General features: G+C 42.2%; 1 protein-coding gene across 1 annotated transcript; it reads right to left on the bottom strand.

Moving 5' to 3' along the window:
• Positions 1-3,006: 3,006 nt before the first annotated feature.
• Cyp2a1 (cytochrome P450, family 2, subfamily a, polypeptide 1) lies at positions 3,007-17,736 on the bottom strand. The gene is given in 9 exon segments (NM_012692.2): positions 3,007-4,120; positions 8,078-8,219; positions 8,734-8,921; positions 9,363-9,501; positions 12,700-12,876; positions 14,099-14,259; positions 14,477-14,626; positions 17,066-17,228; positions 17,535-17,736. Coding segments are annotated over 9 exon segments (1,479 nt in total). The 5' UTR covers positions 17,712-17,736; the 3' UTR covers positions 3,007-3,938.
• Positions 17,737-19,340: the final 1,604 nt, after the last annotated feature.

The following is a 19,340-nucleotide window of genomic DNA, read 5'->3' as shown; positions in this document are numbered from 1 at the left end:
CTAGTGTAAATGTAAATACACCATTGTGTAAATGTACCACATTTTCTGTATCCATTCCTCTGTTGAAAGACATATGGGTCCTTTCCAGCTTCTGGCTATTATTAATAAGTGTTCTATGAACATATGGAGCATGTGTCTTTGTTGTATGTTAGAACATCTTTTGGGTATATGCCCAAGAATGATCTGGGCCCTCAGGTAGTACTATGTCCAATTTTCTGAGGAACCGCCAGACTGATTTACAGAGTGGTTGTACCAGCTTGCAATTTGACCAAAAATGGAGGAGTGTTCCTCTTCCTCCACACCCCTCCAGCATCTTTTGTCACCTGAGTTTTTGATCTTAGCCATTCTGACTGGTGTTAGGTGGAATCTCAGGGTTGTTTTAATTTGCATTTCCCTGATGACTAAGGATGTTGAACATTTCTTTAGGTGCTTCTTGGCCATTGATATTCTTTAATTGAGAATTCCTTGTTTAACTGTGTACCCCATTTTTAAATAGGATTATTTGGTTCTCTGGAGTCTTAGTTCTTGAGTTCCTTGTATGTTTTGGCTATTAGTCCTCTATCAGGTGGAGATAAGGTAAAGATCTTTTCCCAACCTGTTGGTTGCCATTTTGTCATATTGACAATGTCTTTTGCCTTACAGACATTTTGCCATTATATGAAGTCCCTTTTGTTGATTCTTGATTGTAGAGCATAAACCATTTTTTTTTGTTCAGGAAATTTCTCCTTATGTCTATGAGTTTGAGGCTTTTCTCCATATTCTCTTCTATTAGTTTCAGTGTATCTGGTTTTATGTGGAGGTCTTTGATCCACTTGTTCCCACAGGTTCATTTGCATTCTTTTAAATGCTGACCTCTAATTGAACCAGCACCATTTGTTGAAAATGATACCCTTTTTCCACTGGATGGTTTTAGATTCTTTGTCAAAGATCAAGTGACCATAGGTATGTGGGATCATTTCTGGGTCTTCAATTCTATTCTATTGATCTACCTGCCTGTCTCTAAAATAATACCATGCAGTTTTTATCAAGATTGTTCTGTAATACAGCTTGAGGTAAGGGATGGTTATTTCACGAGAAGTTCATTTATTGTTGAGAATAGTTTTTGCTATCCTGGGTTTTTTGGTATTACAAATGAGTTTGCAAATTGCTCTAACTCTATGACAAATTGTGTTGGAATTTTGATGGGGATTGCACTGAATCTGTAGATTGCTTTCAGCAAAATGGCAAGTTTTACTACATTAATCTTGCCAATCCATGAGTATGGGAGGTCTTTTCATCTTCTAAGATCTTCTTTAATTTCTTTCTTCAGAGACTTGGAGTTCTTGTCATACAGATCTTTCACTTGCTTGGTTAGAGTCACACCAAGTTATTTTACATCATTTGTTATTATTATGAAGGGTGCCCTCTCCCCTAATTTCTTTCTCAGCCTGTTTATCCTTTGAGTAGAGGAAGGTTACTGATTTATTTGAGTTAATTTTATATCCAACCACTTTTCTGAAGTTGTTTTTCAGCCTTAGGAGTTCTCTGGTGGAATTTTTGAGGTCACTTAAGTATACTCCCATAACATCTGCAAATAGTGAATTTTGACTTCTTCCTTTCCAATTTGTATCCCTTTGACCTGTTCTTGTTTTCTAATTGCCCTGACTAGGACTTTAAGTACTATATTGAATAGTTAGAGAGAGTGTGGACAACCTTGTCTAGTTCCTGATGTCAGAGGGATTGCTTCAACTTTCTCTCCATTTAGTTTGATGTTGGCTACTGGTTTGATGTATATTGTTTTTACTCTGTTTAGGTATGGGTCTTGATTTCCTGATCTTTCCAAGACTTTTATCATGAAGGGGTGTTGAATTTTGTCAAATGCTTTTTCAGTTCTAATGAGATGATTGTGTGGTTTTTTCTTTCAGTTTGTTTATAGAGTGGATTACTTTGATGCATTTCTGTATATTGAACCATCCCTGTATCCCTGGGATGAATCCTACTTGATCATGGTGAACGATTGCTTTGATATGTTCTTGGATTCGGTTTGCAAGGCTTTTATTGAGTACTTTTACATTGATATTCTTAAGGAATATTGGTGTGAAGTTCTATTTCTTTGTAGGTCTTTGTGTGCTTTTTAGGTATAAGCATAATTGTGGCTTCAAAGAACCACTTGGGCAGTGTTCCTTCTGTTTCTCTTTGGTGAAATAGGTTGAAGAACATTGGTATGTGTTCTTTATTGAAGGTCTCATAATTCTTCCCTAAACACATCTGGTCCTGGGCTTTCTTTGATTGGGATACTTTTATCAACTGTTTCTATTTCTTTATGGGTTTGGGACCACTTGAATGTTTTATCTGATCCTCATTTAACTTTGGTACCTGGTATCTGGTGGGCTCCTCTTTGGATCGGTATTGAAGGGAAATGGGGTCTCACTTGTGGCCTTAGTAGTGAGAGCACTCCTGGAGGACTAGCTCTGTCTGGGGAGGTTTTGAATCTGGAGGGTTGTGGGGCAGACTTAGCTCTGGGCGCAGATGGAGACCAGAAGAATCCTCCTTTGCTTCTTAAGTTGATGACTTCAGTGCAGTTGATGATGAATGTGCTTCAGTGTTACAGAGCTGTGAAACACCATGGCCACAGAGATTAAATCTTACTGGAATGCACCATGCTCAAAAATTAGAAAGTGTGAATAAATTACCGGTGAATAATTTTGCGAAGAGGCCAAGACCAGCGAAGGAAAGTGAATGAGAACATAGGTAGTGATATATATGTAAGAAGTTGCCAGTGAGAAATGTATTTCTTTGTAGGCTAATAAAAACATTACAAAGATATAAAGAATATAAAAAAGATATAAAATATGCATGAGACATAGTGTGGCCTTGCATTCTTTCCAGCTCTCATCCTTGCCATCCCACAGTCCCCTGTGTTTCCCACAGTGGAATTTACTCAAACCTCCTGGTGGATTTCATCCTTCCATTTTCTACTTATTTCTTAGTTACCAGGAATCACTCCAAAAAGAGATGCAGTGCAGCTGTAAATATTGATATTCTCATTTTAATGGTGGGGAAATGAGAGCCCAGAAGCAGAAAATTCAGAATAAACAGGATAAACAAAGGTTCAAGTGCTTTGGCCTGAAGGTCTCTCAGTCATGAGCTCCCTGTTATCCTCTCTGTCCCATGTGTAGTGTCTCCATAGGAAAACAGAAGCCTTGATGACACAACAGCTGTCGAAATGGCCCAAGGAAAGTTAAGCTTCTGTTCAGTTCCTTCATAGGGCAGCAGTGGCAGTGGGGGTGGGGGTGGAGTTTGATAAATTAGAACCCACTGGTATGTGACTGTCAAACTAGTTTTTATTATTTCCCTGATCATGTACAATGCAAACTCTCTCTCTCTCTCTCTCTCTCTCTCTCTATCTCTCTCTCTCTCCATATATATATATACATATATATACATATATATATATATATATATAAATTTTTTTCTTTTTTTCTTTTTTCTTTTGAGATAAGCTCTCACTGTGTAGTCCTGGCAGACATGGTAGAGAGCCATGTTCCCTCCCTCCTGAATGCTGGTGATAGAGTCCAAAACATCAATCCTAGCTAACTTGAGTTTTTTCCACCTCAGTTTAGGTTCAAATTTGTAAGTTCCATCTTTGCAACCTGTACGTTGGACTTGGGGACATGCTGCTCTTGTGTAGAGGACTGAGAGAAGGACAGGACAGCTTCTGCAGAGGTGAGCCACCTTTGCCCCATGAGTCTCAGTTGTTGTTACTGCTGCCCACTGAGTATTTCTTTCTTTTTATTAGGACTGTTACAATTTTACCAAAGTGAGAAGTCTTTTGTGTTTCTTCCATGGGTGTGGTCCCTTCTTAACCCTCATCTTCACCTCCCCTGTTCTCTCCACCTGCACCCTGGCCCCACTTCAGGCTCTCTCTCCCTCTTGCCCCACCTTGATTCAACTCAGAATCAGATGGGCATGAAGCTCATGGTGTACTTTGGTATGATCCTGGTAAACCCCAAGGGTTTGGGGGACTCGTTGATGTCTTCTAGTTTCATTGGGAACTTGAAACGGAAGTTCTGTAAAATAGTGGTGAGCAGCAGGAAGAGCTCCATCTTAGCCAGGCCATCTCCCAAGCAGAATCGCTTCCCTGAAGAGGAGAGAGGGAAGGAGCACAGGTGGGAAGGAAGCTCTCACCGCTGCCTTGCCTCAGTGCCAAGTGCAAAGCTGTGTTCTCTTAAAGAGAAGGGGCTGCACTCTCTCCCTACTTATTCAATATAGTTCTTGAAGTTCAAGCCAGAGCAATCAGACAACAAAAGGAGATCAAGGGGATAAAGATTGGAAAAGAAGAAGTCAAAATATCACTATTTGCAGATGACATGATAGTGTATTTAAGTGATCCCAAAAGTTCCACCAGAGAACTACTAAAGCTGATAAACAACTTCAGCAAAGTGGCTGGGTATAAAATTAACTCAAATAAATCAGTTGCCTTCCTCTACACAAAAGAGAAACAAGCCGAGAAAGAAATTAGGGAAACGATACCCTTCATAATAGTCCCAAATAATATAAAATACCTTGGTGTGACTTTAACCAGGCAAGTAAAAGATCTGTACAATAAGAACTTCAAGACGCTGAAGAAAGAAATTGAAGAAGACCTCAGAAGATGGAAAGATCTCCCATGTTCATGGATTGGCAGGATTAATCTAGTAAAAATGACCATTTTACCAAAAGCGATCTACAGATTCAATGCAATCCCCATCAAAATACCAATCCAATTCTTCAAAGAGTTAGACAGAACAATTTGCAAATTCATCTAGAATAACAAAAAACCCAGGATAGCTAAAACTATCCTCAACAATAAAAGGACTTCAGGGGGAATCACTATCCCTGAACTCAAGCAGTATTACAGAGCAATAGTGATAAAAACTGCATGGTATTGGTACAGAGACAGACAGATAGATCAATGGAATAGAATTGAAGACTCAGAAATGAACCCACCTACCTATGGTCACTTGATTTTTGACAAAGGGGCCAAAACCATTCAATGGAAAAAAGATAGCATTTTCAGCAAATGGTGCTGGTTCAACTGGAGGTCAACATGTAGAAGAATGCAGATTGATCCATGCTTATCACGCTGTACAAAGCTTAAGTCCAAGTGGATCAAGGACCTCCACATCAAACCAGATACACTCAAACTAATAGGAAAAAAAGTGGGGAAGCATCTTGAACACATGGGCACTGGAGAAAATTTCCTGAACAAAACACCAATGGCTTATGCTCTAAGATCAAGAATCGACAAATGGGATCTCATAAAACTGCAAAGCTTCTGTAAGGCAAAGACACTGTGGTTAGGACAAAACGGCAACCAACAGATTGGGAAAAGATCTTTACCAATCCTACAACAGATAGAGGGCTTATATCCAAAATATACAAAGAACTCAAGAAGTTAGACCGCAGGGAGACAAATAACCCTATTAAAAATGGGGTTCAGCCCCAGTGAACGTGATTGTTGGGGGGAGGGCGGCAGTGGGGGAAGGGTGGGGAGGGGAACATCCATAAAGAAGGGGAGGGGGAGGGATTAGGGGGATGTTTGCCCGGAAACCGGGAAAGGGAATAACACTCGAAATGTAAATAAGAAATACTCAAGTTAATAAAAAAAATAAAAAAAAATGGGATTCAGAGCTAAACAAAGAATTCTCAGCTGAGGAATGCCGAATGGCTGAGAAACACCTAAAGAAAAGTTCAACATCTTTAATCATAAGGGAAATGCAAATCAAAACAACCCTGAGATTTCACCTCACACCAGTGAGAATGGCTAAGATCAAAAACTCAGGTGACAGCAAATGCTGGCGAGGATGTGGAGAAAGATTAACACTCCTCCATTGTTGGTGGGATTGCAGACTGGTACAACCATTCTGGAAATCAGTCTGGAGATTCCTCAGAAAATTGGACTTTGAACTACTTGAGGACCCAGCTATAACTCTCTTGGGCATATACTCAAAAGATGCCCCAACATATAACAAAGACATGTGGTCCACTATGTTCATAGCAGCCTTATGTATAATAGCCAGAAGCTGGAAAGAACCCAGATGCCCTTCCACAGAGGAATGGATACAGAAAATGTGGTACATCTACACAATTGAGTATTAGTCAGCTATCAAAAACAATGACTTTATGAAATTCATAGGCAAATGGAGGGAACTGGAAAATATCATCCTGAGTGACTCAATCTCAGAAAGACACACATGATATGAACTCACTGATAAGTGGCTATTAGCCCAAATGCTTGAATTGCCCTAGATGCACAGAACACATGAAACTCAAGACGAATGATCAAAGTGTGAATGCTTCACTCCTTCTTTAAAAGGGGAACCAGAATACCCTTGGTAGGGAATAGGGAGGCAAAGATTAAAACAGAGGCAGAAGGACACCCATTCAGAGCCTGCCCCACATGTGGCCCATACATATATAACCACCCAATTAGACAAGATGGATGAAGCAAAGAAGTGCAGGCCGACAGGAGCCGGATGTAGATTTCTCCTGAGAGGCACAGCCAGAATACAGCAAATACAGAGGCAAATGCCAGCAGAAAACCACTGAACTGAGAATAGGACCCCCGTTGAAGGAATCAGAGAAAGAACTGGAAGAGCTTGAAGGGACTCGAAACCCCATATGAACAACAATGCCAACCAACCAGAGCTTCCAGGGACTAAGCCACTACCTAAAGACTATACATGGACTGACCCTGGACTCTGACCTCATAGGTAGCAATGAATAGCCTAGTAAGAGCACCAGTGGAAGGGGAAGCCCTGGGTCCTGCTAAGACTGAACCCCCTGTGAATGTGATTGTTGTGGGGAGGGCGGCAATGGGGGGAGGGTGGGGAGGGGAACACCCATAAAGAAGGGGAGGGGGAGGGATTAGGGGGATGTTGGCCCGGAAACCGGGAAAGGGAATAACACTCGAAATGTTAATAAGAAATACTCAAGTTAATAAAGAAAAAAAGAAAAAAAAAAGGAGAAGGGGCTGCTATACTGGAGCATGAGGGATCATTAGGAAAGGCTCCTAACCCTCTTAAAACCCTGGTGTCCCTACACACAACGTGGGACAACTCATTTTAGGCTGGAGCAATATGGAGTACAGATGCTTCCTCTATCAATTATTAATTATCCTCTCAAATGTAGATGCTCTGCTGTGGCCTTGTTTATTTTTTTATTCTTTTAATTTTTTATGAGTCATCTATTTATCTATGTATGCATGCATGTATGTATACATGCATCTTTCTATCTATGTATCTATCTATCTATGCATCTATCTATGTATCTATCTATGTATGTATCTATCTATGTATCTATCTATCTATGTATCTATCTATGCATCTATCTATGTATCTATGTATCTATGTATCTATGTATCTATGTATCTATCTATGTATCTATCTATCTATCTATCTATCTATCTACCTACCTATTATTTATTTATTTTTAGTTTTTGAAGTCATGGTTTCCTCCATGTAGCCTGGGTTGTCCTGTAACTCACTCTATAGTCCCAGGCTGGTGTTGAACTCAGATATCCACCTGCTTCTGCTTCTCGAGTACTGTGGTTAAAGGCATGCACCTATACCACCTGGTTGTTATCCCACTTTTAAGAGTCTGAAGATGGGGCTGGGAGATGGCTCATTGGTTAAGAGCACTGTCTGTTCTTCTGAAGATCCAAGGTTCAATTCTCAGCAGCCACATGGCAGCTCATAATCATCTATAAGTTCAGTTCCAAGGCATCTGACAACCTCACACCAATGCACATTAAATAAATTACTTAAAAAATAAAGAAAAACAAACAATTATTTAAAAGCTGCATTAGAAAGAGTGTGAAGAAATTGCTTGCATGAGCATCACCTAGGAAAGTTGGTATTCCCAACCCCTCCCCGGTCTCTGACACAGATCACTGGTCCCAGGGATCCTCTCACCTGCATCCAGCATGTCTGGTGCTTGGGAGGTGCAGGGGCTATACCTGGTTAGCCTGATTCTAGGCAGCATCACAGACAGGGAAGCTGGCATGTGCTACCCATGTTGGTGTGAACAGTAGTTCAATAACCCACTGTCTCCTTACCAGTGGAGAAAGGGAGGAAAGCAGCATTTTTCTTCAACTGTCCCTTGTCATCCAGGAAGTTCTGGGGGTCGAAGTCTTTGGGGCTAGGGAAGAACTTTGGGTCTGTCATCAGAGAACCTAATATAGGGAACACATCGGTGCCCTGGAAGAGGGAAGAAAGGAGATTTTAGAAGATGGGTTGATGGAGAAAGGATGTCCAAATATAGACAACTGCAAGGCACAGAGTTGGAGGTCTCCTCAGGAAAAGGCATTAGGGAATAGGAGATTTGAGGGGCTACGATATGTGCCATCAGCAATTGGAGATTTGAGCTCCAGGGGATCATGTGCTAAGATAGGGTGTTAGTGTGACAGCAGGCCTTTGCCTCTAGCCCAGGAGTTGAGAGATTGGAAGGTAGCAAGGCAGAAGAGTAGATAGAAAATGGAGTTCAAAGCAGCTGGACAAGAATTTGGGGACATGTGGATGAATTCCCCTAGGTACTAAGTATAGGAGAGGTGACAATAACCTAAGGAGAGGACTCTGGTGAGGCTGATATGGTAGTTAGAGGAATTCTTTGGTTGGAGGAATTAGAGTGGAGTTAGATAGCTACAGATGGAAAGAAGCCCTGAAGCATCAGTAAGTGGGCTGGAGGCCTCTCCTGGATGGGCATGGCTGCTACCTTGGGGAGGAAGAAGCCACGGAAGGTTGTGTTCTTGATAATCCTTCGAGGAATGCCCAAGGGAGCCAAGTTAGAAAATCTTTGGATCTCATTGATCACAGCCTGGGTGTAGGGCATCTTCATGTGGTCCTCATACTGAGGCTGTCGGTTCCTGCCGATCACCTGCTCAATTTCCTCATGGACCTTGGCTGAAAGACAAGCGGAGATGGGGTATTTTTAAAAATCCAGAGACCTCAAAGCAGGTGGAATAGTTCACATGTGTACCACTGCATGTATTACATGTCTCTGTAAATAACATGCATTTAAACCATTTAAACATATATCCATACCTAAATGCTGGACAGGGTCATTTTATCCTTTTCGTGACAGAATCATGGTGGGGAGAAGAAGCAGGAGTCAGGGAAGAGAACAGAGAGCAGAGATCTGGAAGTCAGAGTGAAATCAATTTGGGAATGTCTAATATTTTAAGTTTGTGAGAACTGTGTTTATGCATTTAATATGCCCCTGTCTCTGCATAGCTGAGCATGACTGAGCATCCAGGAACCTGGGAGAAGTGAGGGTCATTGTTAGGTTGTAAGCAGTTGGAGAGTCTGCGGTTCCCAACTTCCCTGCCACATAGCCAGCCTCACCCTCCACATCTGGATGCTTCATGAGTAGAAGGAAGCCGTAGCGTAGTGTGGAGCTGACTGTCTCAGACCCAGCAAAGAAGAGGCTTAGTGTTGTCATCACTAGGTTCTTCATGTGGAACTCTGAATTGCCATTTTTCTCCTGCAGAGAGAGAGAGAGAGAGAGAGAGAGAGAGAGAGAGAGAGAGAGAGAGAGAGAGAGCACAAATCTATCATTTTGTCATCCTTGGGGAACATTAAGGGTTTTAATTTTCTGAAACATTTCTAGTAATTCTTTTATAAATAATTTTATTAATTCTTTGAGAATTTCATTTATTGTATTGTGAATATATTCATACCCCTCCTCCAAACCCTCCCAGATGAATCCCCTTCCATACCCACTGAACCTTGAGTCCTTATTTTTCAGACGTATACATGAAATGCACTTTAAACGTATTCCCCTCTATTATTTTCTACTTTCCATTTTGTTGAACCATTTCTTATTCCTAATAAGTCTCCTTCCTATTTTCCTGTTTGTTGGGGGTGTTGTGGGTAACTGCTTATAATTAGGTGTGGCTGCATGCATATGGGCGAGGGGTTCTTTACTTGAGAAAGGTCAATTTACTAGTAGCCACACTGCAAAGGAATATTATTTCATCGTCTCTAAACAGCCGTCAACTGTGGATTAAGTTCCTCATGGAGGAGAGGGATGCAATAGGCAGCACTTCTGCAATTTCCTTTGGATCTAGTTCTCATAGGGTCCAGACCAATCGTTGGAAAAAGATCTCCAGGCTGTGTTAGCAGTCTTGGGTTTGCATGAGAAGCTTTGCTCATTTCTCTGTCTAGGTGACTGTCATTCATTTTAGGGATGGAAGAATAATATCAACTAACCAACCAGACTCCACGAGAGCTCCCAGGGCCTAAACCACCAACCAAAGCGTACCCATGGAAGGACCCGTGGCTTCAGCTGCATATGTAGCAAAGGATGGCATTGTCCAGCATCAATAGGAGGAAAAGCCCTTGGTCTAGTGAAGGCTCTTTTTCTCAATGTAAGGGAATGCTAGGGGGTTGAGGTGGGAGTGGGTGGATGGGGGTGGTAGCATCCCCATAGAGGCAGAGAGAGGGGAAGGGGATATGAGAGAGGGGACAAAGGGAATAACATTTGATGTGTAATACATAATTATCCAGGAAAAATAAAATTAAACTAAAATAAAACCAGATACACTGGAACTAATAGAACAGAAAGTGGGAAAGGGTCTTGAACACATGGGCACCAGGGAGAGTTTCCTAAACAAAACACCAATGGCTTATGCTCTAAGATCAAGAATTGACAAATACTACTTCATAAAGTTGCAAAGCTTCTGTAAGGCAAAGGACACTGTCATTAGGACAAATCGACAACCAACAGATTGGGAAAAGATCTTTACCAATCCCACATCTGATAGAGGGCTAATGTTAAATATATACAAAGAACTCAAGAAGTTAGACTCCAGAGAATCAAATAACCCCATTAAAAATGGAGTAAAGAGCTAAGCAAAGAATTCTCAGCTTAGGAATATGGTTGAGAAGTACCTAAAGAAATGTTCAACCTCCTTAGTCATCAGGGAAATGCAAATCAAAACAACTCTGAGATTCCACCTCACACCAGTTAGAATGGCAAAGGTCAAAAACGAAGGTGACAACAGATGCTGGTAAGGATGTGGAGAAAGAGTAACACTCCTCCATTGTTGGTGGATTGTAATTTGATACAACCACTCTGGATATCATCCTGGAGGTTCCTCAGAAAATTGGACATAGTATTATGTGAGGACTCAGCTATACCATTCCTGGGCATATACTCAAAAGATGCTCCAACATATAACAAAGACACACTCTCCACTATGTTCATAACAGCCTTATTTATAATAGCCAGAAGCTGGAAAGAAACTAGATGTTCTTCAACAGAGAAATATATACAAAAAATATAGTAAATTTACACAATGGAGTACTACACTGCTATTAAAAATAATGACTTCATGAAATTCTTAGGCAAATGGATGGAACTAAAAAATATCATCCTAAGTGAGGTAACCCAACACATGGTATGCACTCACTGAGAAGTAAATATTAGTCCAAAAACTTGGAATACCCAAGATAGAATTCAGAGACCACATGAAACTCAAGAAGAAGAAAGACTCAAGTGAGTATGCTTCAGTCCTTCTTGAAAGGGGGAACAAAAATACTCAAAGAAGGAAATACAAAGACAAAGTTTGGAGCAGAGTCTGAAGGAAAGGCCATTCAGAGACTGCCCTACAGGTGGATTCATCCCATTGACATCCTCTAAACTCACACAATATTGTGGATGCCAAGAAATATATGTTGACAGGATCCTCATATAGCTGTCTCCTGAGAGGCTCTGCCAGAGCGTGACAATTACAGAGGCAGATGCTTGCAGTCAACCATTGAACTGAGAAAATGGTCCCATATGGAGGAGTTAGAGAAAGGACTGAAGGAGCTGAAGGGGTTTGCCACCCTATAAGAAGAACAACAATATCAACCAACCAGACCCACCAGAGCTCCCAGTGACTAAACCATCCCAAGAGTACACAGGGATGTACCTATTGCTTCAGCCATATGTATAACAGAGGATGGCCTTGTTGGGTATCAATGGGAGGAGAGACCCTTGGTCCTGTCTGGGCTCGATGCCCCAGTGTAGGGGAATGTCAGCACAGGGAGGTGGCAGGGAGTGTTGTGTGGGTGGGAGAGAATCCTCATAGAAGCATGAGGAGATAGCAGGTTTCTGGAAGGGAAACCAAGAAAGGGGATAATATCTGAAATAGAAATAAAAAATCCAATAAAAGAAAAAAACACAAAAATGAAAAACAATAAAAAAATTACTAGAACAGACAAAAGAAAAAAAAACCCAGGTCTTAGGCCACTGATGTGTACTGATGTGTATTTCCTAACAGAGATATGAAATGCTAGAGACCATGTGGCTAATAGTAAAAGCCTGAGAGCCATAGAGGCAAGGGTGTATAGTTTTCTGTCTCCATAAAGTCAGCATGCAAGTCTGGGCACACTTTCCCTCTTTGCGAAGTTTAGGCTCCACAGGGTCTTCGACAGTAGCTTCAGTGCATGCTAAGTAGTTGAACACTGAAAACAGTGTCTCATAGGGGAACACTGGAATATCGGTTGTCATGGTAATTTGCTAACCCATACCCTGGCTTGGATAAGGCTCAACAGGTGAAAGAGTGAGGTTTAACTATAACTGGGACTGTGAGGAGAATCATGGGCACTTAATGGGCCTATATTCCTCCTCCTTTTCTAGGGTGATTTAGAGCTGCCCTGTTTTAGACATTCCATCCACCATGATTGGGATCACCTCTTGCATGCGGATGAGAAAGGAGTCAATGAAGTTCCTTGGGGAATTGGGGTCCAGGGTACTATGGTTCTGCCTCACTTTCTCTATCATGAAGTCTTCCAGTTTCTGAGTAACCTTGATGATCTGTTGCTGTGGTCCAGGCAGGTACTTCATCACTGAATGGAACATGTCATAGAGCTGGGGGGTGGGAGGAGAAAAGAAAAGGCTTGTCAGTGGCAACATTGAGTGGGAGTGGCACTTGTATTAAGTCATTCATCCAGGTGTTCATGTATTTATGTTAGGATGAATTGCAACAAACAGCACCTCCACTCTTGAAAGAACTCTTTATATTCATTTGAATATTTTACTTTTAATTATGTGCACGAGTGCAGGTGTACTCCCATAGAGTTTTGAAATGTTCAGCATAGGTAGTGGGAACTGAACTCGGTCCTCAGGATGAGCAGTGCATGCTCTTAAACCACTGAACTGTCAGAGGCCCCAGAGACCACAGTTTTCTAGGTGATTTAAAGAATGAAGGTCATTGTCTTACAATCCCAATGAACTGGATCAAAAGGGAACATTAGTAGACATTCAGTTATTTAACTGATTTTTGGATCAGACCATTACTCCAGGTTTCTAGTATTCAGGACATGAGTGTCGCAGTGAATCAAGTATCTATATGTTTGGGCATTTGAGAGGGCTAAGATTAGATGTCTTGATATTTGTTTGAGATTAGAATCGGTTTTTCACATAGTCAGGTCTTCATGGTGGGGTGGTTCAGGTTATAAGGTGTGAGACACACCTGTCAGATATTGTCTTGATGTGGGTTGTGTGTAGCTGGGAGACATATGGGTGTTTGGGGAAACAGTCCATCCAGAGGTCTGTGCTTGGTTGCCTTGGTTGAGGTGCGTGTCTACTCATTCCTGAATTTACCTGAGACAACAGGTGACTTTTGTGCCATTGTGTCAGTGGGATCTTTGGGGAGAACTGGGTGTATGGACTGAATAGCTTTACTGACCACAGTTTTGCAGAACTAGGTAGGTGTTCAGGATTGGAGGAGGGGGCCAGAGGTGGTCACTTGTATCCCTTGGGCAGTTGTCTAAATTTTCAGGAGGACCACATAGAGGATTTATTAGAGGTTAAGCTGGAGAAACCTGCCCAGGGAAGAGAGTCAAGCAGAGGGCTGTGTTCTCAGGCTACTGAGATATCCAGAGGACATTAGATTGTGAGCACTGGATAGCTTCTGTGGGCTCTGATGTAAAGGTTCAGTTTTCTGAAGTAAAGGCTGGTTTTGAGGGGAGCTTCTGTTTTTGAGGGGAGCTTTTGTTTGTAGCCATGAGAGTCAGGGTGGTCCTTGCCCTTTGTTGGTATGGTCAATGTGGGACACTATAAGGACAATTGGCAGAGCTGGATCTGTTACCTGCCCTGTGGGTGAAGCTGCAAATCTGTTCATTTGACCCATCATCTGCAGCAGTGACAGGAACTCCGTGTCCTCATAGTCGAAGCGTTCCCCGAAGACAATGGAGCTAATAACATTGGAGACTGTTTTGCTCAGGTAGATGGTGGGGTCAATGGGGGCTCCTGAGAGGGGTGACATTGTTTGGAAGACATTGGCATTATGAGGGAGAAGAGTTAGCAGATGGTGTGGGAATTGGAGTGAGGCACCAATCTCTCAGCACCAGATTCTGGGGATGGTTTGGTAGGCGGTCTTCCCCGCCCTTCTTATCCACAACCCATAGGGTCTAGGTGTCAGGGATGTTCTTTCTCTTGCCCAAACACTTAATGGTCTCTTGCTTACCACAAGTGCCCTGCAACATCTTGATCAAATAGCCTGCCTCCTCCAGGATACGCTCCTCTACACCACGCTTGCCCACACCAAAATCTCTCAATGTGGCTATAGAGAGGCGCCTGAGTTGTTTTGCCCGCTCCCCACTGCTGAATGCCACGCCTGTAGAGATATAAATATAAGGGGTCAGGAGAAGTAGACTGAGGCTGAGGATGGATGAGGCCCACCCTGGAAAGGGGTTCTAAGGGGGAAAGAAAAGAGACAAAGTTGGATAGAAATGGCAAGGACACAAAAGACACAAACACAGACTGTGCATCAGACACAGTCAGAGAAAGAAAGTTGAAACAAGTCAGCCAGGCAAATAAAAAGAGACTTACAGACAGAATGCAGCAAAGGGTCCTGGAAATGGCTAAATCAATCAATATTGAGCATTTTCTGAAAACAGCAAATCCCCATTAAAGCAAGGACAGCCTACCCAGAAACATACCCTGGTGTTGAGGTTTTTGTCTTTTATTGTTTCCTATAACAGTAAGTGTTGGCCTCTAAGATTTGGAGTCTGTAGTTTGTCTGAGTGATCCTGCCCGCAGTTCATTCTGATTGGTAAATAAAGATGTCAGCAGCTAATAGCTGGGAGAAGAGACTTGTGGTGCTTAGTTTTCTGGGGCTAGAGAGCATGAGGAAGGAGAATGGGATTGAGGAGCCTCTGTGGAAGCCATGGAAGAAGAAAGAGCAGAAGGTAGAAGGAGAGACACCATGTGCTATGGGCCAAGACAGTGTGGCCAAAAGGGCTCCTCAGTTGGGTCAAGAATAGCAAATATGGTATAAAGAAACTTGTAAAGTATTAACTTGGGGCTTTCAATAGGAAAATGGATTCTAACAGCATGGAGGGTAGGCAGCTGCCCAGCTATTGTGCTGCATAAGGCAGACTAAAATATAAAGGCTGTGTGTGCCTTTCATCAGGGAAAGGTGGGAAGAAACCCTGAGCCAGGATTTTTTATTATTTTATTACCACTCCCTGATTCTTGGCTCTGGTTTTGTGTGTCTTGAGCTGTAGTCACCGCTATATTTTGACCCTAGGTAGAAGTAGTCATTTGTGTGTCCTTCAGTTCTTCAAGGAACGAGATACACTCTCTGTGTTAAATTTTAACTACAGAATTAATGTTATAAAGATATTTGGCTCTTTGTGGATTTTCTCTTTATTTTGACCTTTCTTGCTTATAACCAGTGTTTTGCTGTTCAAGGCCATTTTATACTTCTGTAGCTTTGGCCAGCACTTACCAGACTGTGACGTTCTATAAGCATTATACACATCTTAGGGACAACACATGGAGTATGTAAAACAGCATTTAAAAATACAGGCAGTGGGGGGCAGCAAAGCTGGCTCTGCACTCAAGAGCACTGGCTGACCTTGCAGAGGACCTGTGCTTGTACCCCAGCACTCACCTGGCAGCTCATAACCCTGGAACTCAGGGAACCCCTGGAGTTCAGGAGATCTGACTCCATCTTTTTGCTTCCATGGGCACCAGGCACACACACTGTGCAGAGATGTGCTTGAGAGCCCAGCACCCATAGATGGAAAAGTAAGAACAAAGAATCTAAAAAACCAATCCAGAGGCATCAGGAGTGAATGCCTGAGACCTGCAACTGATGCTCTGTGTGTGGATAAATGTTTAAGAAGGATAAAAATATCAGCTAAATTAAAAAGGAGTCATCCATCTAGGAGAATGCCGAGAGGTTGTGTGTGTGTGCGTGCGTGTGTGTGTGTTTGTGTGTGTGTGTTTGTGTGTGTGTGTGTTTGTGTGTGTGTGTTTGTGTGTGTGTGTTTGTGTGTGTGTGTGTGTGTGTGTGTGTGTGTGTGTGTGTGTGAGAGAGAGAGAGAGAGAGAGAGAGAGAGAGAGAGAGAGAGAGAGAGAGAGAGAAGAGCAGCAATGGCCAGATGTAGTAAGAAATTTGATTTCTTTGAAAAATACAGAACTATTATAGAAATATGTTTCTGTTTACTCCCAGGTATGGCATATGGGGCTGGTTCAGGTTGTCCAAAGCAGGAGGTTATGATTTTGCCAGCTGCAGATAGTTTCTGAGAGTGTGTGACACTCAGGATACTGGGACTCCTCAAGGTTGTGTAAATGCAAGGACCCTGAGAAATTGGTTTTGGCTATTGGTTAGTTGCTGTTGCTTGTGATTTGTTAAGTAGTCTTATGTAAAGAAATAACAACAAGAAGAAATTAGATATCCTGACAGAGAAGATAAAACTTTCCCTAAGGAGCTCGTCACTCCTAATCAGCAGGAAATAATCTAACAGTAATGTCCCCTTTCACCTCTATCTCCTTTTCTCTCCTATCTAGTGATAGGTGGTAGAAAGGGCGGAAGAAAACGGTAGAGAAGGATGGAAGAAAGAACCCACAGAATTTGCAAAAGTCTGTTTTCAATCTCAGAAATGCTAGGGAGGGTCACAATGAGAGCCAACATTCAACATGGATATGGAGAGAAATTCAGAGAACTCTGTACAGCCTTGAGGGAGAGATGAGTTAGTATGAAGGCTACTTAAATGACGCCAACAAATGTCCTTGGGCATGTTCCCCAATGTGGTATCCTCCTCACCATAGCCTTTGAAGAGTGTATTGTAGGTAGCCTGTTCGCCTCGTCCACTGAACTCCTCAGCTTGGTCCACCAAAGCCTCTTTGACTGCATCGTATCCATAAAGCACCACAACCCGGCGAGGCCCAAGGTGGATGGTGAACACAGGACCATAGCGCTCACTGAGCTGATGTGGGGTAGATGGGGGCTGTTAGATGACTTATTCACTGAACTGGACCAGTACACAGAGGTCAGATTATGTGTTACTCTACAAATAAATGATTGAAAAACAAAGAAACAAAGAAACAAACAACAAACAAAACAAACAACAAACAACAAACAACAAACCAAAGACTTGAAATAGCTCCTTATCTTTCTAAACTCCACTAATACAAGACTTTGGATTCCTCTATGAATCTTCTGCCACAAAACATGCAAAACATCACAGCCTCTTGTGCTCCCATGTCCCATCCATCCCCTCATCCAGTGATACCTGTGTGATGGAACTGTATACGTCTTTTGTATTCAGCTGCAGATAATTTCCAATGAAAGGCAAAGGAGTGGGTCCTGGAGGCAATCTCCCCCTGATTTTCTGCTGCCAGAGGGACACCAAGAGCATGACGCTCAGGGAGGCCAATATGACCACCAGAAGCAGTCCTGTGTCCAGCATAGTGGCCAGTGAGGATTGACAGGCTGATAGCCAAGGCTGAGATAGTACCTTTATACTCCCAGGGACACAGGATGGCCTTTGCTCCTGTTTGTCTAGTTGAGTCTTTTACCCTCCAATCCTATCTCCTAACACTGACCCTGTCTTTGTTGCAACACCCACAACATGGGCAAATAGGAAGACCTCTGGGTGGCAGGCTTACTTCAAAATTCTTAAAGCCTCGGTGTGCTTTGGTGTGTTGATACAATGCAGTCAAAGAGGCTTTGGTGGACCAAGCTGAGGGTTTTAGTGGACAAGGTGAACAGGCCAACATATAATACACTCTTCAAATGCTATGATGAGATTGGTGCTGTATTGGGGACTGTGGCTATTATCAGGAGGCTGTCCATTTCTGGGTCCACCAGATCAAATCTAGAACTAAAAATCTATATTTGTATGGTTGAGCTCATGAAGAAAGCCCTCATAGATGTAAATGTTGTGGTCTGTGATAGAATTCAAATTCTTAGATTTGACTGGAACAATACAGGAAACATGGCTTCAGGCATTAAATGTTGTTCTCAAGATTCATTTATTTCTTTCATGTATATGAGTACACTGTCACTGTCTTCAGACACACCAGTAGTGGGCATTGAATCCCATTACAGATAATTGTGAGTCACCATGTGGTTGCTGGGAATTTGAACTCAGGACCTCTGGAAGAGCTGTCAGTGCTCTTAACCACTGAGCCATCTCTCCAGGCCTGGCAATGTATCCAATGTATCCTTTTTAAAAAAGATTATCTTCTTTTATATATTTCTTTATGGATCTTATTGTGTTAATTTTTTATGTAATATGAAGGTTTCTCTTCCATTTAAGTCTGGGTAACAATTGGGCACACTGTCCAAAGATGCCAAAAGATTTAGAGGAATCCTTTGGAAATGGGGTCACACATGGTTGTAAGCCACCATGTGGGTTCTAGGAATAAAACCTGGGTCTTCTACAAGAGCAACAAGTGCTCTTACCCACAGAGTCATCTCTGGAGTCCTAGAGTCTAGATGGTTTAGTCTTTTTATTAGGAGAAAAATATTAGTAAGGAAAACAGGAAAGATTCCAAACTATGGACTGGAAGGTCACATGGCAAGAAGGATCTGTGGGTGCTGAGTTTCTGGTACAAGTGGATGAAAATTCCAGTAGGAGACTAAAGTGGGCACCTGAGCCCAGATTGGTCCTGTACTGTGTCTTCATATATGTTATTTTTCTCCCTCCCTCTTTCCCTCTCTCTGTACCTTTTTCCTTCCTTCCTTTCTTTTTCCTTCCTTCCTTCCTTCCTTCCTTCCTTCCTTCTTTCCTTCCTTTCTTTCTTTTCCACAGAGTGTTTCTCTCTTTAGCTCTGACTGTTCTAGAACACACTCTGTAGACCAATTTGGCGTCAAACTCACAGAGTTTGCTGCATACTGGGATTAAAGGCATTTATCACCACTGATGGGTGCATTGACTTCTAAAAGGATCTTCAACTTCAGGGTAGGATGGGCAACCTTCCCTGTCTATGTATGGCTTTGAAAAGGGTAGAAAACCACAGCTATATTTTAGCAGATCATTTTCCAGACTAGAGGAGAATAACTCAGAACTCCAGTTGGTGAAGGAATTGTAGTT

The sequence above is a fragment of the Rattus norvegicus genome, chromosome 1 (assembly GCF_021556685.1).
Source record: "Rattus norvegicus strain SHRSP/BbbUtx chromosome 1, alternate assembly SHRSP_T2T, whole genome shotgun sequence".
Taxonomy (NCBI): Eukaryota; Metazoa; Chordata; class Mammalia; order Rodentia; family Muridae; genus Rattus; species Rattus norvegicus.
This window is presented reverse-complemented; position numbering and strand designations above follow the sequence as displayed.